Source organism: Marmota flaviventris, chromosome 1 (assembly GCF_047511675.1).
Source record: "Marmota flaviventris isolate mMarFla1 chromosome 1, mMarFla1.hap1, whole genome shotgun sequence".
Taxonomy (NCBI): domain Eukaryota; kingdom Metazoa; phylum Chordata; class Mammalia; order Rodentia; family Sciuridae; genus Marmota; species Marmota flaviventris.
This window is the reverse complement of record NC_092498.1, coordinates 206,176,499-206,201,473: the sequence shown is the minus strand read 5'-3', so window position 1 is coordinate 206,201,473 and position 24,975 is coordinate 206,176,499. Positions and strand designations below refer to the sequence as shown.

At 54.1% G+C, this 24,975-nt stretch overlaps 3 protein-coding genes and 1 non-coding gene across 4 annotated transcripts; 3 read left to right on the top strand and 1 right to left on the bottom strand.

Annotated features, from left to right (window-relative positions):
* The first annotated feature begins 1,037 nt into the window (after positions 1 to 1,037).
* Babam1 (BRISC and BRCA1 A complex member 1) lies at positions 1,038 to 8,985 on the top strand. The gene is made up of 9 exons (XM_027932347.2): positions 1,038 to 1,146; positions 2,163 to 2,516; positions 3,902 to 3,960; positions 4,740 to 4,860; positions 4,934 to 5,012; positions 6,044 to 6,068; positions 7,212 to 7,341; positions 7,505 to 7,591; positions 8,512 to 8,985. Exons 2-9 carry the CDS (start codon positions 2,214 to 2,216, stop codon positions 8,713 to 8,715), a joined length of 1,008 nt encoding a protein of 335 aa, XP_027788148.1. The 5' UTR covers positions 1,038 to 1,146; positions 2,163 to 2,213; the 3' UTR covers positions 8,716 to 8,985.
* Positions 8,986 to 10,097: 1,112 nt separating this feature from the next.
* Ankle1 (ankyrin repeat and LEM domain containing 1) lies at positions 10,098 to 14,531 on the top strand. The gene is made up of 9 exons (XM_027932618.3): positions 10,098 to 10,206; positions 10,288 to 10,440; positions 10,661 to 10,766; positions 10,863 to 10,995; positions 11,248 to 12,009; positions 12,145 to 12,322; positions 12,604 to 12,763; positions 13,153 to 13,282; positions 13,542 to 14,531. The coding sequence occupies exons 1-9, from the start codon at positions 10,145 to 10,147 to the stop codon at positions 13,712 to 13,714; spliced, it is 1,857 nt and encodes a 618-aa protein (XP_027788419.2). The 5' UTR covers positions 10,098 to 10,144; the 3' UTR covers positions 13,715 to 14,531.
* A 1,396-nt stretch (positions 14,532 to 15,927) lies between these two features.
* Abhd8 (abhydrolase domain containing 8) lies at positions 15,928 to 24,397 on the bottom strand. The gene is made up of 5 exons (XM_027932344.2): positions 24,216 to 24,397; positions 22,184 to 22,934; positions 17,792 to 17,962; positions 17,416 to 17,632; positions 15,928 to 16,617 (listed from the first exon to the last, which is right to left on the bottom strand). The coding sequence occupies exons 2-5, from the start codon at positions 22,924 to 22,926 to the stop codon at positions 16,447 to 16,449; spliced, it is 1,302 nt and encodes a 433-aa protein (XP_027788145.1). The 5' UTR covers positions 22,927 to 22,934; positions 24,216 to 24,397; the 3' UTR covers positions 15,928 to 16,446.
* Positions 20,369 to 20,441, top strand: Trnas-cga (transfer RNA serine (anticodon CGA)). Its single transcript has one exon. It is a non-coding gene; the product is annotated as a tRNA-Ser (tRNA).
* Positions 24,398 to 24,975: the final 578 nt, after the last annotated feature.

Below are 24,975 nucleotides of genomic sequence, written 5' to 3'. Positions count from 1 at the left end.
CTGATTCTTGCCTCCGTGTCCCTGGGGAAGAAGACAAAGGTGGTGGGGAGAGAAATTACAATTCTCTGACTTGGGAGTTCCCAGGGGAACCGAATTCCCTCAGCCTCCGCTCCAGCCATATTAACCTGTTAGAGGCTCCATAACTCCAGGGCTTTTCAAAGTCTCTAAGCCTTTGCAAGGCAGAATAGCTTCCATGCTTTTCTTTTCCGGTAAATTCTTCGACTTTCAAAGTTCAGTTTATGCAGCCCCTCCTGGCTTATTTATTTATTTATTTTTGGGTACCAGGGATTGAACTCAGGAGCACTAAACCAAGAGGCCACATCCCCAGCCCTATTTTGTATTTTATTTAGAGACACGGTCTCCCTGAGTTGCTTAGCGCCTGGCTTTTGAACTTAAGGATCCTCCTTTCTCAGCCTCCCGAGCCACTGCAATATACAGGCATGCGCCACCGCACCGGCCTGGCTTATTTGACCCTTTTATAAATAAGATTTTTTTGTGTGCGTGTGGTGCTAGGAATAGAACACAAGTCCCCATGCATGGCAGGAAAGTGCTGTGCCACTGAGCTACAGTTAAGTACTTTTGGACGTATGCAAATGTATGCAAAACAGTGTCTTAATTAAGCAACTGGGCGGGGCTCGCCCACCTACGTTCGTGAAAACCCGCCTCACACTGAGACCCACCCCAGCTCCGTCAATCATCGATGGCCCCGCCCCCTCCTCACTTCCGCCCAACTCAGTCTCGCTGAGTTTATCACGCAGCACTCTAGGCCCTCTGCAGCCCCTTCCAACCTATCACAATAGAAGCGCTGACCAATGTAGTCTGATTCGACCCGAAACACAAAAGCTCCGCCTAATCTTGCTTTAGCCAATCATATTTCGTCGCTTGCTCCCAGTTCAGCCTATCACATTTCAGATCCCTCTCCACTCCAGTCTATCACACGCTAAACCCCACCCCTCTGGCACCGTCACAGCCTATCAGCTTCCAAGTCCTGTTTATCCTTTCTGAGTTTCATCTCTCCGCTTGTTGTGAGGTTAGCTGAACTACATTTCCCAGGAGGCATCGCGGCTGCGCCGCCCTACTTCCGGCTGCGAAAATGGCGGCTTCCTAGCGAATCGGTGACTGACTTGGAGAGAGGTTCAGGCTACGGTGAGTAGAAGTTGGGTGGTGAAAACGTGTGGAGCTCTTCCCTAGAGACTCAGCTTCCCCGGCTCCAGAGGTCCAGCCTGACTCCTTCCCTGAGGCTTCTGGCTTCTCCTGCGGCCCAGGCTCTGTCCTTGCTGCAGCTGAAGCTTTGTCTTCCTGGGCGATGGACGGGGGTGGGGCTGCAAGGCGCGCAGACCCTTCCAGGAAGCCCGCGCCCCCTGTCCAGACGGGCAGGCTGTTCCCAGGGGGACTGTGGGGCACAGGTCCGCGCCCCGTCCTTCTGCAGACACCCCCCGGGCCGCCCCGCTCCCACGGGCGAGAGAATCCCAGCAGTTACATTCCTCTCTTCACCACGACGGTCCCCGGGTCAGGTAACAGAAGACTCAGTCTGGCTTAAGCAAGAAGGGGAAGTTAGTGGCTTATGGATTGCATTCAAAGCATAGCTGAATGCCACTTCAGGCAGGCTCTCTTTCCCCTCTCAGAGGCAAAAGGGGCTCTTGGCAGCTCCCAACATCTACCTTCCCAGCTCTGCAATCCCAGCAAGGGCCTCTTTTCCCTACTGCCTCTATCAGAAGTCCCAAATGTGTCTCTCACTGACCCATATTGGTCCTTTGCCCATCTCTGAAGCATTCACGGTGGCCAAAGAACTGGGACTTGGTCATTAGTCATGGTATGCCTATGGGTGGAGGAGGGAAAACAAGGGAAACTGTTATCTTACTGTATTTTATTTTTATTTATTTATTTTTAATATTTAGTTGTTAATGGGCCTTTATTTATTTATTTGTGTGTGGTGCTGAGGATGGAACCCAGTGCCTCACACATGCTAGGCAAGTGCTCTACCACTGAGCCAGGACCTCAGCCCTGTTATCTTATCTACTGGATGCTGGGCTAACAGGTTTGGAAGGGATCCATTCCACAGCTGAGTAAACTGAGTCCCTGAGAGGAGAGACTCTTACAGTAGTAGAGTGGCTCATGGCCTGTGTTCCTTCTTAGTAACCAAATGTTTTTAAAACTCTAAGGGGTGGATCCTGGCTTCCCCCATCCCTGCACCATCCAGCCACACAGGAGCCATGGAAGTGGTAGAGCCCAACAGTCCCACTGAGGAGGAGGAGGAGGAGGAGGAAGAGGAGGAGGAAGAGGAGCAGTCTACAGAACCTCGGCCTCGCACCCGTTCCAACCCTGAGGGGGCTGAGGATCGGGCACTGGGGGCCCAGGCTAGCGTGGGTAGCCGCAGTGAGGGCGAGGGTGAGGCGGCCAGTGCTGAAGATGGGACCCCCAACCCTCCAGGAACTGGCCCCAAGCCCTGGCAGGTGCCCCCACCAGCCCCTGAGGTCCAGATTCGAACACCAAGGGTCAACTGTCCAGAAAAGGTGGTAAGTTGGTGGTGTTGGGCTGAAGGACCTTTAGGTTAACATTCTTGCATTTTGAAATTTACTGTGCACATATGGTCTGTGTATCAGTTTCTTTGGTTGCCATAGGTTACCACAGACTGGTGGCTTATGACAACAGAACTCTTAACATTTTTTTTTGATAGTGAGGATTGAACCTAGGGGCACTTTATTTTTGAAACAGTGTTGCTAAGTTGTTGAGACAGGCCTCAAGCTTGTGATCATTTCACCTCAGCCTCCTGAGTCACTGGGATTATAAGTATGTGACCATGCCCAGCTCCCTCCCCTTTTTTAAAAATTTGAGACATGGTCTCATTAGGTTTCCCAGGCTGGCTTTGAACTTGCCATTTTCCAGCATCAGCCTCCTGAGTTGCTGGAATTACAGCGCCCAAATGACCACAGGGATTTAGCTCCTTCATAATTCTAGTCTGGAATGGTGCCAGCAGGGCCATGTCCCCTCTGAAGGCTCTAGGGGAGGCTTTTTCTACCTCTTCCAGCCTCTGTTGGCTCTAGGTGTTCCTTAGTTTGTGGCCATATCGCTCCATTATCTGCCACCATCCTTATGTGGCTTTCCCTTCTATTTCTCTGTGTCTTCTCTTTTTCTGTTGGTTACAAAGACATTTGTCAAGATAATATAATCAATGAAGATTTCTTCTTTAATTTTATCTGCAAACATCCTAATTCCAAAGAAAGTCACATTCTGGGTTTCAGCAGGAGCTGGAGACATTTTTTTTTTTTTCCAGTCCTGGGGATGGATCCAGGGTCTTTTGCATGCTAGGCAAGTGCTCTACCCCTGAGCTTTACTCCCAGCCCTTTTAATTTTATGTTGAAACAGGGTCTCACCAAGTTGCTTAGGCCTTTTAATTTATAATTCTCTGGTCTGGCCACCCGAGTAGCTGGGATTACAGACTTTGGCCACCACACCCTCTGGACGTGTCTTTTGAGGGGAATAGTGTAACTCACTGCACTCTTATTGCCATGTTTCTGCTTTGAACATTCTTTCATTTATTTACTCGTCAGCCTGGACCCTCAGTCCAGTGTTCTTCCCCTGATCCATTACCTTCTAAAGTGAATAGCTTGGCTTTAAATTGGGGGTCACCATACCACCTTTTTAGACTATACTCCTTGGACAGGGCCAGCAGTGTGGTGGGACCTGGTGTTAATATTATTATTTTTTTTTTGCCCTCTTTTTTTTTTTTTCTTTTTTAATTAATTTGTTTAGTTGTAGTTGGACATAATACCTTTATTTTATTTATTTATATGTGGTGCTGAGGACCAAACCCAGGGCCTCACATGTGCTAGGTGAGTCCTCTACCGCTGAGCCCCAGCCCCAGCCTCCCCGTCACTGCCCTCTTTTAACTCCCTTGCAGATTATCTGTCTGGACCTGTCCGAGGAAATGTCGCTGCCAAAGCTGGAGTCATTCAATGGGTGAGAAGATATTTTGTAGCTTGTACCTGTGGCCATGTCTAGAAGAGGCCAGCTGTTAAAATATGGGGCCTCCACTTTAGACTTGCCCCACCCTGGTGTGGCCTCAGGCCTGCAGTATCAGAGTAGTAGTGATAGTAGTAATGATGTCCGTGGCCCAGTGAGGCTCTATTCTAAGTGTGAGGGAGCTGTCGGACATCACCTGTGCAACAGCAACACCCTGGAGACTCTGAGAAGAACCAAGTGACTTCCCCAAGGTCTCAAGATAATAGGGCAGGACCTGGATTCACACCCAGGCCTGACTGACCCCAAAATACGTTCCCAGAGCCATGTGCTACCAGGTTACAGGGCCTGGGTGGAGCCCAAGGGCTCCTGGGAGATGCTAAGGATGAGCCCCTAGGAGCCGGGTGTGGTGACGAGGCCTGTGCTCTCAGCTAGTTGGAGGGCTGAGGAATGAGGGTCTTTTGAGCTCAGGAGTTCAAGACCATGCTGGGAAATAGACCCAGACCCTGCCTGTGGGAAAAAACAAACAAGACAAGGTGAAGCTCTCTCCACTCTGGCACCCATGGCTGAGAGAAGGTCTCCCAGGCCTCGGCGATGACTATGAGCCCGGCTCCAGAGGTCCAGCCTGACTCCTTCCCTGAGGCTTCTGGCTTCTCCTGCGGCCCAGGCTCTGTCCTTGCTGCGCCGAAGCTGCCACCTTCCTGCCACATGACATGCACCCCAGGACCCTATTGCAGGCTGAGGGGACCCTGATCGACTTACTCTCTGTGCCTTCCCAGCTCCAAAACCAATGCCCTCAATGTCTCCCAGAAAATGATCGAGATGTTTGTGAGGACAAAGCACAAGATCGACAAGAGCCACGAGTTCGCGCTGGTGGTGGTGAACGACGACACGGCCTGGGTGAGGTGGGGCGGGTGCTGACCCCGGGCTCCGTGGGGACCAGCTCCCCACTGAGCCCCGTGCCTCCCTGTAGCTCTCCGGCCTTACTTCTGACCCCCGCGAGCTCTGCAGCTGCCTCTACGACCTGGAAACGGCCTCGTGCTCCTCCTTCAGTATCCTTTGTGGCCGTTGTCCTTGGGGGGGCCTCCTTCCTGTCCCCTCTGGGCCCGCAGGGCTGAGCCACGGAGGGTCTGCTGAGTAGCTCAGATTCAGGTCCCAGCTGCATAGCGACATGTTGGGCAGGTGACCTCTCTGCCTGTTTCCCCATCTGTAACGTGGGACACAAAACTGACCACGCCTTGGGCTTCAGCATCCCCAGGCTGACACGCTTCAAAGTCTGAAACTTGATGAGTGCCCACATGGCGGCCACAGGTGGAGAAGTCCACCCCTGACCTCCTGGGCACGGTCACTGTCAAAATGCAGGCTCCAGGCTGTGCATAATAGGTGCGAATTTCTTGTTCAGACTTGGGTCGCATCGCTGAGGACCAATCTGATATTAGCATAACAGATATTCCCAGACTTTAAAACTACCAAAATCTAAAACTCTTCTGGTCCCAAGCATATCAGATAAGGGACACTCAACCTTTAACAATACAGAAGCAGCAACAGATGATTTGGACTCGGGATTTCCAAGATGCATTCACACGGGGAACACTTTGTGCAGCACCAGGTGTACAGTTGGTGCTCAGTAAATGTCAGTGTGTGACTAAAAAGTTAGAATTGCCCCTGGAGTCTCTTTAACTTGTACATAGTGCATTTCATGCTAATCTGAACATTAAAGGCTCAGGTGTGACCCAAAACTTAAATAGAAAATGATCTCCATGAATTAAAAAATTGATGCATGTTAGGAGAACAGAAGTGAGACCCCCCCCCACCCTTGTGGCTCTAATTGTGAGAAGAGTGGCACCAGCCCTGAGGAAAAGAGGAGCTTTCAATCACCAAGGTCCTTCAGGGGTCCCATGTCAGCATTTTATTTTGTTATCTGTGCTGAGAAGAACCAGGCTCAGAGAAGGGGAGCCACTTGCCAGGGACCCACAGCCTGTCTGGAGGGGTCTGGGCTCTCCCGACATTAGGATCACGAGAAGCCACCTGCCTCTGACTGTCTGAACAAAGCCATTGGACTTCTCCTTAGCATCCCCACCAGATCTGGAAGGGCTCTTCAGCCTCATGTAAGTTATCCACCTTCCAAGAGAAGATCCTGGGCTGGGGTATGGCTCGGTGTCAAAGCGCTTGCTAGCATGTGTGAGGCTCTGGATTCCGTCCCCAGCGCTGCAAAAATACAAAAACCAAACCAAGCAAACCAAAAGAGATCTTTCTTGGTCAAAACTCGGCAGCACAGAGATAATCCAGGGGTCCTACAGCCTGCCCGTGCCTGGTGCTGCCCGCAGAGTTGCTCATTTATTTATCTGGGAACATTTTCTGCAAGGGACATACTTCCTGGAGTCTTGCCCTCTGTCTCCGTGCTGTGACTGCCCCATAGTGCTCCACACTAATTATTTCCACCCAAAGGTCAGCAAAGTTTTTTCTGTGAAGAATCAGTAAATATTTTCAGCTTTGTGGGCAGGCCAAGGTCCCCGTCACGGTTCTTGCCCTCTGTTGCTGCAGGTGTGGCTGTGTGCCAGGACAGTTTAATTTAGGGACACTGAAGTTGGAAATTTCTTGTTTCCCTGTATTATTGAATATGATTCCACTTTAGATTTCTTTTTTTTCTTTTGGTACTGGGGCACTCAACCACTGAGCCACACCCCCAGCCCTATTTTGTATTTTGTTTAGAGACAGGGTCTCACTGACTTGCTTAGTGCCTCGCTATTGCTGAGGCTGGCTTGGAACTTGCAATCCTCCTGCCTCGGCCTCCCGAGCTGCTGGGATTACAGGTGTGCGCCACCACACCCAGCTACCACTTTAGATTTTTTAATCACTTGAAAAGCTTGTAAAAACCATACTTCCCCAGCCTGGGTTCAATCCCCAGTGCTGGGGGGGGAAAAATCTGGTTCCCATGGAAGCAGTCCCTGGCCTGATGGGAAGCCATGTGTCAAGAGGCAGGTCCAACCCAGAGCCCTCAGGTGGTCAGCACAGGATCTGGCCTTGTAATCAGTGAAGCATCCCTGGTGTAGCAGGAGAGACCAGGCAGGGGCGAGTCCAGGGAGGTACTGGGGGTGGAGGAGAGAGTATGGGATGGCTCAGAGGGAACAGTGAGCTCAGGAGGGGCCAGATGGGCCCTGCATGCCCAGTGAGGAGCTGGGCTCTCCAGAGGTGGCAGGAGGGCTAGACCCCAAAGCATGCTCTGACCCATTCCCCTCCTGGCTCTGCAGCCAGCAGAAGACAGAGCTGCCTGTCACGGAGAACGTGCAGACCATCCCGCCCCCATATGTGGTCCGCACCATCCTTGTCTACAGCCGCCCGCCCTGCCAGCCCCAGCTGTCCCTGACAGAGCCCATGAAGGTGGGTGAGGCCTGGGAGAGGGAGGGACACCTGCAGCCAGGACGGAGGGTGAATGCTGGGGGGGATTCCTGACCACAGGCTTGGGGTGCTTAGAAGGGTACTCCTGGAGTCTGAGGCGGACGTTGGGGTGACCTGAGCCCACAGTCTCTCCTCTCCCCGGCAGAGAATGTTCCAGTGTCCATATTTCTTCTTTGATGTTGTTTACATCCACAATGGCGCCGAGGAGAAGGAGGAGGAGACCAGTTGGAAGGTGAGGGGCGGTGGCAGGTGGGTGGAGTTGGGATATGTCAGCACCCTGAGCCCTGGAGCCCTGATCCAGCTGGGTGGTGGCCATCAGTCAATCAACAACCATTTGCCACTCCTCTGTGATCAGCTGGTGGTGACTGAAAATTGTGGGGACTGTTGGGACAGTGGCTCCAGGAATCTTGGCCCCGCCCAGCTCATCCCAGCTTCCCCGTCTTCTTGATTTTGCCTTCCTGTGCCCTCTGCCTGGCACACCCTCCTTCTTCCTAAACTCTGCTGACCCTGCACATCTCAGTCCTGAACTAACGGGGACCTCACTGGCCACTCTGAGCATTTGTTTATCCGACTCAGTGGAGGAGCTGAGACCAGCACCTGCTCAGACCTTTACCCAGATAAAGAAATCCCTCCCGTGGGAAGCCTTCCCCATCCTCAAGAAGGATCTGCGTGCAGGCTGGGCAGAGCCCTCGCCTGGGCTGGGAGAACTGTACTCTACCCCCAGCACTGCCAGAGACATTTAAATAGATAGCTGGGCAATTTAGGAGGTTGAGGCAGGAGGATCACATGTCGGAGGTCAGCCTCAGCAGCTTAGAGAGTCCCTGCCTCAAAATAAAAAAAATGAAAGTGGCTGGTGATGTCCCTTGGTGGTACAGCAGCCCCGGGCTCAGTTTCCAGTACCACACACAGAAAGAAAAAGACGAGCGTGTGGGCTGGGGTGTCATCTGACCGCTCTCTATGCTGGGGGATCCTACACACCTAGGACTGAGACCTCTTGGGTGGGTACCAGCGGGTGTGCTTTGAGCTTGGCAAACTTGTCTTCACTCTTCAGATCCCACCCCAGATGTCTCTTCCTTTGGGAAGCCTTCTGGGGACCTGGAGGGTGGATCAGGATCAATGTCTGCCTGAGTTGTCGCTCACTGCCCCCTACAGGACATGTTTGCCTTCATGGGCAGCTTGGACACCAAGGGTACCAGCTATAAATATGAGGTGGCCCTAGCCGGGCCAGCCCTCGAGTTACACAACTGCATGGCCAAGCTGTTGGCCCACCCACTGCAGCGACCATGCCAGAGCCATGCCTCCTACAGCCTGCTGGAGGAGGAGGAAGAAGCCACTGAGGTTGAGGCCACCGTGTGAACCGTCACTGTGCATCTCAGCCTGGTCCCCGGAAACTCTTGGTCTAGAGTGCTGGTTCTCAAACAGCTTTTGGGGACTCCTAGGGGTTCCAGGAGGTACTCAGGGCACTTGGCAGCCCTGGGAAGAAACCCAGAATTCCAGGAGGCCCTTCAGGAACTCTGGGCACGCATTCTCCATGTTTTCTAGCCCACACCCACTCCTAGTTGTTCCATTATAACCTTTGTTCTGTATGTGATTTTTGTCATCAAAATAAAAATCTAAGAATCCTTGGCCCTGGTCCACAATAATCTCGTGTTAATTGGGATCAACTCTGTTGGAAGTGACAGAGACCCACCCATCAAGCAAGGAAGAGGGTGAATGGCTTCTTTCTTGTGGATGAGAAGCCAAGGTGGCACCTTCAGGCTCAAGGGTGCCTCAGTGCTCCCTGCCACCGGAACTGCCCAGCTGGTGTCTAGTGTGCCCTGCTTTCTTTCTCCTCAACCCGTGGAAAGGGGTGAGGTAGCTCCCACCACTTACTAAGTCCCAAAGCAGAGAAGTGAGGGTTGTGAGCTCCCTGACCGGGTTGGGCCTCTCTGGGTCAGGTGGACTTCCTTGAAGCCGGTTGTGGTCCAGGGTTCTGGGATGCTGATTGGCCAGGCCAGGGTCATCCTTCCTGGAACAAAGACCAGGAGCTAAGGTGGGTGCTCCCTAGCGGCGGGAAGATAGGAGAGGTCCACTGAAGTCCACTCAACCATCTTCCCCGGATGATGCAATTGTGAGAAGTTTATGGACCAGATTTTCTCAGCTCCACATAAAACAAAAATAACTTATTGAGCAACTGCTTTTCTTCTTTTTCAGCACTTAGTAGGCACCTACAGTGTGAGGGCCTTGTGCTGAAATGCCCCTTTCTTTCGTTACAGTTGTTCTCCCATTTGGCCGAGGGGAAAGTAAGGCCCCACCCTCCACAGTCCGAACTCCCGACTCTGCTGGGCGGGAACGGCGCTGCACGGCTTCTAGGGCGGCAGGCTGGGAACCAGCCTCCCGAGTGGGGGCTGCGCGCTAAGGGCAGCCGCCGTGGCCGAGGGTTCCGAGCGCCCTGGCGCCCCGCGGCGGCTTCCCCAGCTCCGTGATGGAGCGCTCCCGGGAGGGTGCGTCCGTCTTCGGTTCTGAGGCGAGATAAGGGCACACCCACCCTCCTGCTCGTGCCCAGGACCTTATCGGCGGTGCCAGGGCCTCCCGATTGCCACTTGGTGCGTGTCGCGGACCCGCACTAGGCTCGGGAATTCCGATGTGGGCGGCGGTGCGGCGCGGGGTGACCTGGCTGAGCAGCCAGTGCAGCGCGGGGGAGCGGGGGCCCGGGCCGCGGGGCGGGGCGGCGCGTGCGCACAAGGCCACCGCGGGAAGTTGGAAATCGGCGGGCCGGGCAGCGGGGCCCGGGGACGCCCTGGATATGGGTGCCGCGGCCGACCTGGCTCAGCAGCTGAGGGCGGCCCTACAGGAGGAGGAGCCGCGGTGAGGGTGGGGCCCGGGTCGGATCGGTGGGCAGGCCGGGTCGGGAGGGGGCCGAGGTCCACTCTGACCCTCTGTCAGCAGGGCAGTGGAGGAGCTGCTGCGCCGCGGCGCCGACCCTAACCTGGTGCTTACCGATGGCGCGGCCGCCATACACTTGGCGGCTGGAGCCCGACACCCGAAAGGCCTGTGCTGCCTCGGGGTCCTGCTACGCGGAGGAGGGGACCCCAATGCTCGGTAAGGCGAAGCCTGGGCTCAGTGCGGGGTGTCCCGAGAGGCGAGGCCTGGGAATCCTAGAGCGCACGTACCGCTGTCTGTCCCCCGGGGCTTGGTGTCCGAGGGTGAGGCTTGGGGATCTTAGGGCCCGAGGGCCCAGGCTTCAGTTCTCAGCGCCCGCGATCTAGGTCCTACTCAGGAGGTGAAGTCTCCAGTGACCTCTCTTGCGCTCTCGTCCCAGATCGGCCGAAGCGTTGACGCCATTGCATGTGGCCGCCGCCTGGGGCTGTCGCCGCGGCCTGGAGCTATTGCTGAGCCAAGGAGCCGACCCCGCGCTGCGTGACCAGGTGGGGGAACTCCTCAGAGAAGATGGGGGGGACCCAGAGGGAGAGGAGGAGAGGGGGAAGGTCCTCGGGCGCCCCCTGCTGACCGCGCTTCCGCAGGACGGACTCAGGCCCCTGGACCTAGCGGTGCAACAGGGGCACCAAGACTGCGCACGCGTCCTGTGCGAGCTGGACTCTCCGACCGCAGCCCGGGCAGAGGCCCAGGAGCCAGAGTCAGAGCCGGAGCCTGGCAGTGAGTCGGGCCTGCGCGGCCGCGTGGTGCTTGCAGTGCCTCCCTCTGGCATCCACAGTCTCCCGCTGCTTCCCTGGTCCCCAGCTGTTTTTGATGGTCTTCGGCACTACTGCCACCTGCTGGTTCTGACTCTCGTGGCCACCGTCCAGCTAGCTCCCTCTGCTTCCAACTTCCCTTCTCCTCCAGACTCTGATCTCCTCTTTCTGTCTGATCTGAATCTATTTCTGTCTCTCGCTCCCTCTCTTATCTCAGGCCCAGGTGTCTCTGCACCAACTGATGTGACACTGGACTCCACAGCACTCCAAGCCCCGCTGAGCAGAGCTGACAGAGGGGCCGTGGGCCTGGAGTCTGGCCCAGGATCCCCCAACCTCCCTGACGCCCTTGAGTTTGCAGACAAGGATGGGGACTCAGAGGCCCCCCTCGGGTGCTGGGACTGCTCCTCGGAGGTCTCCTTTGTCACTGCAGTTGAGGTTTCTGGAGATGAGGACCCGGCCCTGGACACTTCTCCCTGGGTCAGGTCATTGCCCCAGACCACTCGGGGACTGCCTGATCTCCATCCTATTCAGACAATACCAAGACCTGGAAGTGCCCCACAGCTGGTGCGTCAAGGCCATCTGGCGATCAGGGAGGCAGAGCTGAGCACCTGTCTGCAGGCCCTGAGCCTGACCTGTCCCCATACAGCAAGCTGCCCGCCTTCTCCCTCCTCAGCCTCCCTCCTGGATGGGAGCTCAGCCCGTAGCCCTCCACAGGAACAGCCACCTGGACCCCCCAACCTGAGCCATGATCAGACGTTCCTTGGTAGGGACGAGGTTGTCCTCTGGCTGACAGAGGATGAGCTGAGCTCCACAGAGGGCAGGGACCCTGTCCCCTCTTGCCAGCACCTTCCAGTCCCTGCGAAATCTGACCCGGAGCTGCCGCAGGCACATCAAATGCTTGACAAGAGCCCTGGCCTCGTCGCGCCTTTCACCTGGCACCCCTACCGTCAACAGCCCGAGGAAGCCCGGGCCACCCCTGGTTAGTGTCTCCTGGACATCCAGAATCCTAGGAGCCTCCAGGAATCCCCGGAGACCCCAGCTCTCAGTCCTACCCCTCATCAGCTCTGAGAATCACCTCTTCCTCCATCTCCCCCGACTTATTTTCCCCTCCCAGGCCCAGATTTTTCAGGGTACAGCCCAGAACTGGCCAAGGCCCTACGGACAGGCCATATTCCAGATGCTCAGTCTGATGAAGATGCACTTGCCCAGCAGTTTGAGCGACCAGATCCCACGAAGAGGTGGCGGGAGGGGGTTGTAAAGTCCAGCTTCACATATCTGCTGCTAGACCCCAGGTACTTGGCACAGGAAAGACCCAGAGATGGAAACTAGAAAATTTGGGGAGTGATTTGTATTTGCTGTGTATTCTTAAGAAAGGGACCAGCCCTCTCTGATCATCAGTTTCTTCATAAAAAAATGATTGAACCCAACTTTAAACAATTGAGTATCCTTGGGGAGCAGCCACCCTTCCCTGGTCTTATAAAATGGAGGTCGATGGATGTGGGTTCAAGTTGCTCTGTGACTTTGGGTAGTGGCAATGTCATTTTTCCTTCTCTGAGGGTCCCCCTCTATCCAGGGAGACTCAGGATCTGCCAGCCCGAGCCTTCTCACTGACCCAAGCCGAGTGCTTTCAGACTTTTGTTCGTGCCATCTTCTATGTGGGCAAGGGGACACGTGCCCGACCAGATGCCCACCTCTGGGAGGCCCTTGGCTACCGTGGACGGCCAAGAAAACAGGTATCAGGCCGCATTGATCGTATAGCACTTTGGTATCCTTTACTTGAGTTGGGGTGCTTGCTGGGAATGGCTACCCGTAGGTCCCAAAGCTCCTTCCCTCTGCCGGTCGAGGGTCCCTCTACTTCCCGCCCCTCGTCCTGCCTTATCTTTACTCCTCTGCTCAAGAGCAGTGAGCGCACTCCTCTCTGTGTCCCCGGAAGCCCTGCTGTTCCCATCAGGGGCCCTGGAGGGGCCTGTATCCCAAGCGTTTGCCCAGAAGTTTCCTGAAACTAAAACCTAAAAAAAAAAAGACAAAGGAAAGAGAAAACAGGCCTGAGGTCAAGGATGAAGGTCCAGCCGGGGGAGCCAGCCAGGGACAGGCAACCTCTGATGCTGCCCTGGCCCTCCAGGCATGCCCCAAGGTGCGCCAGATCTTGGACATCTGGGACAGTGGCCGTGGTGTCATCTCCCTGCATTGCTTCCAACACGTGGTGGCTGTGGAGGCTTACACTCGGGAGGCATGTCTTGTGGATGCTCTAGGTGGGTACCTAAGATGTAGGGCTGGGGAAGGGCATTTGATTGACAGATTCCCTCACCTCTTCCCTTTCAGGGTTGTTCATTCATTTATTCAGTGAATAAGCAATTATTGAGCACCAACCCTGTACCTGAATTTGCATGAATTTTGCTCCCTTTGTTTATCCTTATTTGAGGGCAACCCATTTTGGGTTTGCTGTCATATATTTCTGGTGGAGGGGTACCCTGAAGCCATCCCTCTGACCCCATTTTCTAATTTCTCTAGGAATCCAGAAACTGACCAACCAGAAACAAGGGCACTACTACGGAGTGGTGGCAGACTGGCCCCACCATCGGCGCCAGCGCTTAGGGGTGCATCTGCTACACCGTGCCCTCCTTGTCTTTTTGGCCGAGGGCCAGCGAGAGCTGTGGCCTCAGGACATCCAGGCCCGTGGCTGAGGCTGGGGATTGGCTGTCCAGTTTGGATGGACATCAGGGTATTTGGGTATACCAGCTGCTCCAAGCTGACAGCACGGCCACCTCTGGCTTCAGACGGCCGGATGTGTAAGAGTGTGTGCATGCGGTGCATGCGTGTGTGGTGCGTGCGTGTGTAGGGAGCCCCAGGGTCGGTCCCTCTGTCAGGCTGAGGGAGAACTATGGGAGGGAGGCGCTGCTGGGGAGGCACTGTGTTCCCTGTCATGGAGGAAGACCAGTGAGGAGCCACAGGGTGCTCTGGAACACAGTGGGGCTTGGGCAGTTTGGTCCTATCTGTGGACAGAGTCCACCTTTAATCTCCAGACCGGCGACCCATATAACGGGACGGCTAATGACCGTCTCAGCTACACGCAGGGCATCTGTTCAGCTCCAGAGCCAGGTTTGCTACTTCCGGGCTGTGGGACCTCCGGCCAGTAGTTTTTCCGTCTGACTCTCAGTTTCCTCAATTACAACGAGGGCAGTTGAGGTCCTGCCTCGGGATCATTGTAGGGACTCAATGGGGGTCATGTGAACAGTGTGTGACAGCCTAGCACTGAGCCCAGGTGGCACATCTCCAACGGAGGGAAGTCGGGGGGCTGTGGCAGTGAGGTGTGGGCAGGCCCAGGAGGTCTTCCCGGTGTCTAGTGAGAAGCTGGTCCTCAGGGTGGCTGCGCCACCCCAGCCTCCTCGCCCGGACTCATTTCTTCCACTGTACAGGGAATTACTAACCCGATTCCTCAGGGACGCTGTGACTACACATCATTTACATGTGCAGAGAGCTTCAGTAAATGCCAAACTGCCATCCTGGTGACTTGTTGCTGCTGTGTTGTCAGAGATATGGTTTTGAGGGCCTATGTAGGGGTGGTTTTAAGTTTCTGAGAAAGTTTCTTCTTTAGAAGGTTCAGTGGGTTAGGTTTATGGGGAGATCTGCTGCCTCATTGGCTACCCACCTGCCCATCATCACAGCTCAGCCAACGAGGTCCTGCAGGGGCGGACTGTACCTGGGCAGAGGTTCCGCCTACTTGGGATTGTCCCCTAGGCTGCTCTTATAATTAAGGGCCCGGCCTGTGGAGTGTGCCTGGGTCCTGCCACCTATATCCGAACTGGAGAAATCTCTTTTAGAGTTTCCCTTTCTTTCTGTGTAAAACAGAGGACTCCCAGCCCGTGGTGGTGTTGCATGCCTGCAATCCCAGGAGGCCGAGGCAGGAGGATGCCTGCCTCAGCAGCTTAGCCAGGCCCAGTCTCAAAAAATAGAAAGGGATGGGGACGGAGCTCAGTGGTTAAGCACCCCTGGGTTCAATCCCGGGTACCAAAAACAAAACGAAAACCACAGTCAGCACTCCCAGACCCCAGAGCTGATAAAGCCACAGCAATTCCGACAATGGGCTGTCACCCTGCAGTGCACAAGCAGGTCGCTGGAAAAGAATCCAAAGACCCCAAAGAGTGGGAATTTCTCTACCAGGCTTTCTCAATCTCGGCCCTAATGACATTTGGGGCTGGGTTACTCAGCCACAGGGCTGCCCTGTACCTCGTTGCCTGTTGAGCAGCAGCCCTCGACTGAACCCACTAGATGCCAGTAACCACCCCCCCACCCCTGTCACCTCCAGTGTGGCTGTTGAAAGGTCTCCAGAATTTGACAGTGGACACAACTGCCCCAGGTGAGAACCCCAAGTCTAGACCGAAGTTGGGTTCACAAACTAGTGGGGAAAACCGAGGAGACAGTTCCCTCCTCCCACCGGTCACATGAAGCACAGAGAGACCTAGACTTGCTCTCGAATACAGTTTAGAATGCGAACAGTAAAGGGTTTGGGGTTGGGAAGCATGAGGATTCAACAGCTGAGTGCCAGACACTCAAAACAGGACCTGGTATTGAGTGGTACAGTGGGTGCTCAATTATTGCAGCTATAATCTCCTGCGGTGTCCATTGATCCTCACTCAATCTCGGCTGGACCTCCTCTTCCATTTCCAGGGCAGGGAGCGCACCCCTTGATAACTGCCTGGCACTCCAGTAATACTGGCCAAGCGGCCTCTGGAAAGCAGGGTGTGCGCATGTTCAGGAAGTCAGCCTGGAGTCCCTGATGCTCTCAAGGTCACCCCCGAGGGGAGGCGCCTCAGGCCAGGCTCCAGATGGGAAAGCAGACTGGGGTAGCGGGGCAAAGAAAGCCCTGCCCTAAGGTCATCCAACACAAGTCCGAGACTCCGATTGTCACTTCTTTTTATTGAGTTACAAGTTGAGATGTGCAGGTTTGGTGGCGCCAGCCCCTCTCCCAATCCCTCCCCCCTTGGGCAACAACAGCTCCCAGCGCCAAGGAACGAGGAGTGGGGTGGGGTCTCGGGCAAAGGGACCGGACCCACGAGGGTCCCTGCGGGGCTTGTGGGTCCCAGGATCAAGCACGGCTGACACGGAAGACAGAGCGGGGTGGGGGACCTGCCTCGGTGTGGCGTTGGGGAGGGGAAGAGGGCTTCTGTACAAGGTCATCCTCCGCGTGGGCCCTGGCCGCGGCCCGAAACACGGATGGGCTCCCAAGCAGAGAGCGGAAGGGTCTCCCGGCTCCCTCCGATGCCACGCCCCGCCCAGCCGGCCTGGGGGCGTCTCCCTGACTGACCCCGCCCACCGGAGCGAACAGCCCGCCCAGGTGGTCCGCGCTGCGGACCGGCGCAGGCTCTGGCTCTTCCTGCGGCTCTGCTCGCCAAGCGATGCCCCGCCGGCCCGGCGGCTACTTCTTCTCCTCTGGAGGCGCGGGCTGGGGCTCGGGCAGAGCCTTGGGCGAGGGTTCCGGCTCCCAGAGCAGGAACTCGTGGAGCAGCGTGTTGACCGTCTCTGGGCACTCCAGCATCACCATGTGGCTGCCTTCGTCGATAAGCTTCAGGAAGGCCAGGAGCAGGATCTGCAGGGATGCGGGGCTCAGGATGGGGGCGGTGAGGGGCCAGCTGCCCTGGGACTTCCCACCTCCATGCATGGCCCACACCAGGAAGTCCCTCCTGCAGTCTACCCTTCAACCCTTTAGTTCCACTCCAGGGGGAACTGGAGGATGGCCTGTCACCCTGTGGGAGCCCAACCAGATATTCATTCATTAAGTGCCTATGGTATGACCAGGGGAGGATTTCTCAATCTCAGCAGTCTGACATCTGGGGCTGGATCATTCTTTGCTGCGGAGTGCATGGTAGATGATACGCAGTTCCCTGTCTCCACCCACCAGATGGCCGGAGTCCGCCCTCCCCTCTCCAGTCTGGAAATGGTCTCCAGACATTTCAAGTGTGACCTGGAGGCAAGGATCCTCCCTGGTTAAGAACCGTCCAGTTCAGAGCTATCCTAAGTACTAAGGGTTCCAGTATCTTTTCTTTGGAACCTCTAAAGACCCACTGCCTCACCCCTTTCCCCAAAATTATATAAGCAACATTGATCTCTTCTACAAATCCTCTGCAGTGAAGTCTGCTTACTGCAGGGGGAATGGGGCATAATTGTTACCTGTCTGGGGAGCCATTTTCTAGGTTCTGCCTTTGACTCTAGATCTGATGCTCCCAATTCCTTGGGGTCAGAACACATGCCAGAGCCCAGCCCATACACAGACAGAGCCACCTAGAAACTACACCCTGGCCCGAAGCCACGCCCACATGGGGGCCACGCCCCCGGGGCTGTGCACAGCCGGTTTCCAGGGGTGGCGGCCCTGGTACCCTGCTCCTACCTCCGCCATGCGCTGGTCTTCCTCCACTGGCACAAACTTGTCGTGCATGCCGTGGACAAGCAGGACAGGCACCGTGAGCTCAGCGTGGTAGACTTCGTCGCCCTCGGGCCAGTACTGGCCGCTCATCATGGCCCTTAGCACGAAGGACGACACGTTGAACGCGTTGCCTTCCTTCAGCAGCTGCTTCTCTTTGGCTCCTTGGCGGGCAAAGCCGGCCCTGGTGGTGGGGAGACACCGTCTGAACCCCTGGCCAGCCGGCCCTCCACAGGGTGTCCCCCATACCAGACCCAGCTGTTTAGCCTCCCTCCCCCCAACTCTGAGAGATGCCAGGGTCTGCCAGAGCCAAGAGCAGTGTCTCTAGGATGGGGGCACTCACTTGAGGAAGCTCCAGGCCAGGCAGGGCGACAAGCAGTGCAGGACACACGTGGGCATATTGAAGATGGAGCAGATGCTGGGCTCCAGGGCGGTGGGGCCCCCGCCATTGATCATGATCACCTTGTGCACCAGGTCAGGGTACTCATGTGCCAGGAATGTGCAGAAGGACACCCTGCCCGGGCATGGAAGAGCAGTGGTCAGCAGAATCCAGTCACTAAGGGGGTAATGCCCTCTCTGCACCCCAGGGGCAGGCCCCTGAATCCCAAGACTCTTTCCCCTGGAGGCACGGGCACCTGCAGGATGGGGGGATGCCCCAGGATTACCAGATTGAGTTCTGAGGATTTTCCATTTTATTTTATATACACACATATACATTTCTTCTCCTTTTTCTTCTTCTTCTTCTTCTTCTTTTTTTTTTTTTTTTTCCAGCACTGGGGATGGAACCCAGGGTCTTGCACATGCTAGGCTCTGCCACTCAATTATCATCATCATCATTATTATTATTATTTGGTACTGGAGATTGAACCCAGCAGTGCTAACCACAGAGCCACATCCCCAGCCCTTTTTTGTATTTTATTTAGAGACAGAGTCTTGCTAAGTTTCTTAGGGCCTCATTAAGTTGCTGAGGCTGGCTTTGAACTCACGATCCTCTTGCCTCAGCCTCCTTAGCTGCTGGGATGACAGTCCTGCGCAACCACACTCAGTACCCAGCCCAAGTTCTTAGTCACCATGACTCCCAAAGGGATAAGAATTACTGATTATCAAGTGTTAGAAAAGGAATCCGACTACACAAACACGGGTGGATGCCCAGAGGAGGAGTAACCTTTCTCTTTGAGGACTTCTGTGGCCTCTGGGCAACACACATTCTCCTGCCTAATGCCAGGTAGAAGGGCCTAGAGAGCCTCCAAACCTAGCTCCTCAGTGTCTTTATAGCAAGATATAGCCTGTGGGCTGGTCTCTTGTTTTTGTAAATCAAATTTATGATTTCAAAGATTTATAAAAAAAAAAAATTCATGGTGCTGAGGTTTGAAACTCATGCGCTAGGCACCCATCTATGGTAGTTTTTGTGAGTGTTCTCCCACTGAACCCCAGCCCCAGCCAGATTGGTAAAATTTTTTGTTTGTTTGTTTTATTGATACCAGGGATTGAACCCAGGGCATTTTTACCACTGAGCTATATCCCCAGCCCTTTTTATTTTTTCATTTTGAGGCAAGGTCTCATGAAGTTGCTGAGACTAGCCTTGAACCCATGATCCTCCTGCCTGAGCCTCCCAAGTCACTGGGATTACAGGTGTGTGCCGCAGTACCCAGCAGATTTGTAAAATATTTTGTTAATCAAATTTTACTGGAACATAGTCATGCCTGGCTGCTTTTGCACTGCAACTGCAGAGGTGTGACGTCCCAACAGAGACAAATAAAAATCAAAAATATTTACCACTGGGCCTTTTTAGAAAAAGTTTTCTGGGCTGAGCATGGTGGCACATACCCAAGGGGAGGCTGAGGCAGGAGGATCACAAATTCAAGACCAGCCTGGGCAACTAAGCAAGACCCTGGAAAATAAATAAAGAAAGAATGAATAAATAAATAAGTTAATTAATTAATTTTACAGTGGTAGAATACTTCCCTCAAATGTGTGAAACCCTGCATCCCATTCCTAGAACTTTAAAACAATGACAAAAACGAAAGAAAGAAGAAAAAAAAAAGAAAGAAAAAGAAAATACAGCAGCAGCTTGCTGATTCCTGCTAGAAAAAAAAATAGACAAACAGGAGGAAGGTGGACATTGTGCTTATGATTCACTGTGTGCCCTTAGGCAAGTTGCTTAACCTCTCTGAATTTCTGTCTGCAGTTCTATGAAATAGTAACTGTGATGACCTCAGAGCAATGTTATGAACTCACAGGAACTACCATAGATGGGTGCTCATTTAATTAGAGGAAACATTGTATCATAAGCATCAACTTTTTGAGATGTTATCATACAAACACATAAGAGTTATATACCTCCCGAGTCGGACACCTTTCTTCTGGATACTCATATAACTTATTTACTTTCGTGTCTAATTGCATGGGATATAATCTCTACAAGAGTGGTTCCCCACCAGGCTGCCTGACTCATCTGATCTTTCTTCCTGGGTAAAGGGGAGAACATGGCTCCTTGGCAGTGGTCAGAACCCCAGGGCTCAGAGTCTTCCATGAAGTGGGCTTTCAGTAAGCGCCAGATGGTATCCTCAGCCCTTCAGAGGAGAATGATTTACAGCAAGCTGTGCCTTTGTAAACAGGATTTAAGGGAATCCAATTAGCCCTTCCTGACCGCATGGGATCTCCAGAGCAGCCAGTGTTTGAAATTAGCCCAAGGCAGCATTCTGGGCTTCGAGCAATTCCGCCTACTTAGTGGACATCTGGCTAATCTGAAGACAGGTTAGATGGTCATGATCAACAACACTAAATGATGGTACTATGGCATTAGAGGCCAGGGATGCTGCCAAACATCTTATAGTCCCTCACCAAAAAGAACTACCTGGCTCAAATGTGAGTACTGGGATGAAGAAATCCTACTGTTAAAACAATGGGAGTGGGGGCTGGGGATGTAGCTCAGTTGTTAGAGTGCTTGCCTCGAATGCACAAGGCCCTGGGTTCAATCCCCAGTACCCCCCCCCCCCACACACACACATAAATAAACAAACAAACAACAATGAGAGTGAGATAGAAGGCATAAGTTCAACTGTTCTGCAGCACAGTGGGGTGACCACAGTTCACAGTAATCTATGGAAATATGTGTGTGTGTGTGTGTGTGTGTGTGCCTCATTGAGGCACTAGGCAACTCAATGAGACTCTCTCTCTCTCTCTCTCTCTCTCTCTCTCTCTCTCTCCTTCCTTCCTTACTTCCTTTCCCCCAGAGATGAGGCGTTGCTATTTGCCCAGGCTGGCCTCTAACTCCTAGGCTCAAGTGAACCTCCTGCCTCAGCCTCCTGATAGCTGGGACTACAGGTATGCTCTACCACACCTGGCTTGTTTTATGAATAACTAAAAAAGAGGAGCTTGAAGGTTCCAGTCACCAGGTAATGACAAGGAGATGGAAACATTCATGATCCTGGGGCTAGGGCTGGGGCTCAGTGGTAGAGTGCTTGCTGCGCATGTGTGAAGCACTAGGTTCAATTCTCAGCACCACATATAAATAAATGAACAAAATAAAGGTCCATCAACATCTAAAAAATAATATTAAAAAAAACCATTCTATTTGATCAGTACACACTGTATGCATCTATCAAACTATCATGCTGTGCCTCATAAATATGGACACATATTTCATGTTAATCAAAAAAATATATATAGGGGCTGGGATTGTGGCTCAGCAGTAGAGCTCACCTTGCACGGGCAGGACCCGGGTTCGATCCTCAGCACCACATAAAAATAAAGGCATTGTGTTGTGTCCATCTACACCATATATATATATATATATATATATATATATATATATATATATATATTTTTTTTTTTTTTTTTTTAATTTTTAAAGAATGAAATGTTAATTACCCTGATTTGATTACTGCACACTGCATACATGTATTGAATTATCACAGAGTACTCCATAAATTTGTACAATCAAAATAACAAAAACAATAAATGAGCCGGGCAAGGTCATACATGCTTGTAATCCCAGTGGCTTGGGAGGCTGAGACACGAGAATCAAGAGTTCAAAGCCAGCCTCAGCAACTTCGAGGCACTAGGCAACTCAATGAGATCCTGTCTCTAAAGAAAATACAAAATAGGGCTGGGGATGTGGCTCAGTGGTTGAGTGCCCCTGAGTTCAATCCCCAGTACCAAAATAAAAATAAAATATAAATAAATAAATACGGGCTGGGGCTGGGGCTCAGTGGTAGAGCGCTCGACTAGCATGTGTGAGGCCCTGGGTTCAATCCTCAGCACCACATAAATAAATAAAAGAAAGGTACTGTGTCCATTTACAACTAAAACAATATATATTTTAAAAAATGAAAAAAAAACAATGTAAACAATAGCAGTAGTGGTGGGAATTCCTGTTTGCCTCCGATTTTGTTTTTATTTTTGTCTTTGGACAGGCTCTGCTATTTTGCCCAGGTGGGCCCTGAACTTCAGATCCTCCTGCCTCAGCTTCCCACAGGGTTGGGATTACAGGTGTGTGCAAATGTATGTGCAGCTGCTTTTCATGAAAAAAAAAAATTACTTTTTCTTTCTTTCTTCCTCCTTTCTTCCCAGTGCTGTGGATGGCATCCAGGGCCTCAGGCCTGCTGGGCAAGAGTTCTGCCACTGAGCCCCACCCCCGGCCCAATGAGAATTTTCAAGGAGGGAAATCGGCATTTGGTAACTGGGTATCCAGGCCGACCCACAGCCCCATCCCACGCCAGGGGTCGCTTACCCATAGGAATGTCCAATGAGCACGTTTCGCTTCTTTGCATAGCGCTTGAAGATGGCTCGCATGTCCTCAGCCAGCGCATAGAAGGTGTAGGCTGCAGCTACCTGAGGCGCAGAGCTGGCCCCGTGGCCAGCCAGGTCAGGTGCCACCACCTCATAGCCTAGCCGCACAAAGAAGTCCAGTTGCTCCTTCCAGATGGCCAGGGAGCCACCGACACCATGGATGAAAAACAGTACCACGTCCGCCTGGGCGCCCTTGCAGCTAGTGATGCGCTTCTCACAGTCAATGTGGATGGTCCTCTTCGGGCGTCTGGCTCGCCGCCTCCGCCCGCCGCTGCCACTACCCGCGCTGCCTGGGTTCGAGCGGCCATCGCTGCCTGCCGGATCGGCCAGCTCTACCTCCAGGGCGGCCGGTGGCTCCCCAGAGCCATTCTGCCCATGCAGGAGGTCAGCTCTCGGCGCCCGGCCCAGGTTCTCCACCAGCAAGCGCCCGCTGCGGTACACAGTGATCCGGCGCTGGCAGCGGACCAAGCCGGACCTGTCCCCCTGGGCAGCATCCAGAGGCGGTGGTGGAGGTGGAGTGGGAGCAAGGGCGGGTCCAGCGTGCTTCACCCGCAGCACACGGCCAGGTTTGACCTCCACAAAGGTGTAGCCATCGCTGGACTCGACGCTTTCCAGGGGCCCCACAGCGTTAGGGGGCGTGCCCAGTAGGCAGCAGAAGAAACCGTCGGTCACCCCGGTCAGCATGGTGTGTCCTGTGAGCGGGAGCCAGATCAGGGGCCATCTAAGGGGGAGCCCTCCTACCCCAGGTAAACCAGACTGGGAGTCCCCTTCTAAGGTCCCTTGTGAGGGCAGGGTCACAAGCCGTCCTGCGTGGTGGTTGGCTAACTTCCAGGGCCTGGCTAGTGGTTCATCCCTGGGGAGTCCATAGGGAAGGCGCTGAAGTCTGGTGTGGGGACTTCCCAGAGAAGGGGACATTGTGGTAAATGTGGCCCAGCCCTGAGGACACCCCTACTACCACCACCTCCAGTTTATACCAGTGAGGGCCCTAAAGCCATTCATTCATTTATGCACATGTACTTTATATTAGCTCACATATCCTGAGGGCTCCTGGGATAGTTTATTATTATTATTTTTTAAATAGATATATTTAGTTGTTGATGGATCTTTATTTATTGGCTTATTTATATGTGGTGCTGGGAATCGAACACAGTGGCTCACAGGTACAAGGCAAGCACTCTACCGCTGAGCTACAATTCCAGCCCCATCCTGGGGTATTTTAAAGGGTGCAAATCCCCAGGGAGGCCACCTCCCAGGTCTCTGGCTCTGAATCTGACCACCAAAAGATGAGGCCCTCAGAAAGGGGACTGTGGACTGAGCCCCAGAAGCCCTTAGCTCTCCAAGACAGGGCTGAGTTGGGCCTGTCTCAAAGAGCAGCAAGCTGAGGGCCATACACACTGGGAGGACACTGCTCTGTACCCCCTGCTTAGTACCCTGGGATGGGGACGGGAGCATCACACAAGTCCCCAGGGGTGGTGATGAGGATGGGACCTAGTTGGGGGCCTCCAGCCCTCCATCCAGCTCCCAAGGCCACCTCCCCCCACCCCGTGTCCATAGCAACCACAGGCGGTTACATAACTCAAGGGGATACCCGCGCAGCGCACCCCCATTGTCTAAGGCCTGGAGATGGAACCAGCCCACTCTCTCTCCCCAGCCCGGGGGCCGCCGGGGTAACACACGCTGAAGATGGGCCCGCGACGGCCCGGGATCTACTGGAAGGGAGGCAGGCAGCGCTCTCTGCCTCGAAGGGGGCCCTGAACCCGATTAAGGAAGGCGGCTCAAATGCGCCGCACCAGCCCCCCTTCCCAGAGCCGGGCCCGGTCTCCGGGGTGCCCGTCATCCCTGTGGCGAGGTCGAGGCCACCGGGGCTCCGTGGCTTCCTAGGAGCCCGAACGCGGGCTTTGTGGACACCCCCTTAGGAAGTGGAGGCCCCCCGAAACCTCGATGACCCCCTCAGGCGTCCGCTCCCAGCTCACCTCATCGAGGGCTCCGGGGCGGGGCGGAGGGGTCCCGGGCAGAGAAGCCAGCGTCCGCCTGCGGGTGTCGTTTACATGGTGGCGCGGGGTCGGCCCGGCGCGTCTACGCCGGCGAGCGCGGGCCTGGGGCGGTCAGCGCAGGGGCATCCCGCGACCGCCCACCAAGCCGGCCATTTAAGCCCCTCCCCCAAGAGGGCGGGGCCTTCAGCAGACGGGCGGGAACTTCGCCCTATCGTAACTGCGAACTGACCTGGCCTAGATAGACGTCCAATCAGAGACTAAAATTCTGAGATGGGGCGGGCTCTGGGTCAACGGCCCCGCCCCTTTTAGGGGCTCTCGGAGGTCGTGCAAGGGATTGGCCCTAGCCCGGGAGGGAGAAGGGGCTAGAGCCTCAAGTCTGCGGGACTCCTGGGACTAGGCAGTCGAAGTCCTTTCTCAGAGAAGGGGTCTCTCCAGCCAGCTCCTGCCTCCGACTTGCCCTGTCCCCTCCAGAAGGAGCTCCCATGTCCCTCTCTGTGTTGACCTTTCTATTCTAGAAACAGAGACTCCCTGATCTTTGCAATTTCGTGTGGGGAGACTGAGGCTCACGAAGAACACACGTCAGGAGGAAAGCCAGGTTGGGATTTGAACCCAAGCCTGTGTGATTCCAAATCCTGGGAACTGTTAAAAACAGAAAATTTGGAGTCTTGAGTAATTAAGGAATTGGAATTTCACTATCAGCCAATTTAACCAATGACTGCAGATGGAACTGAGAAGGGAC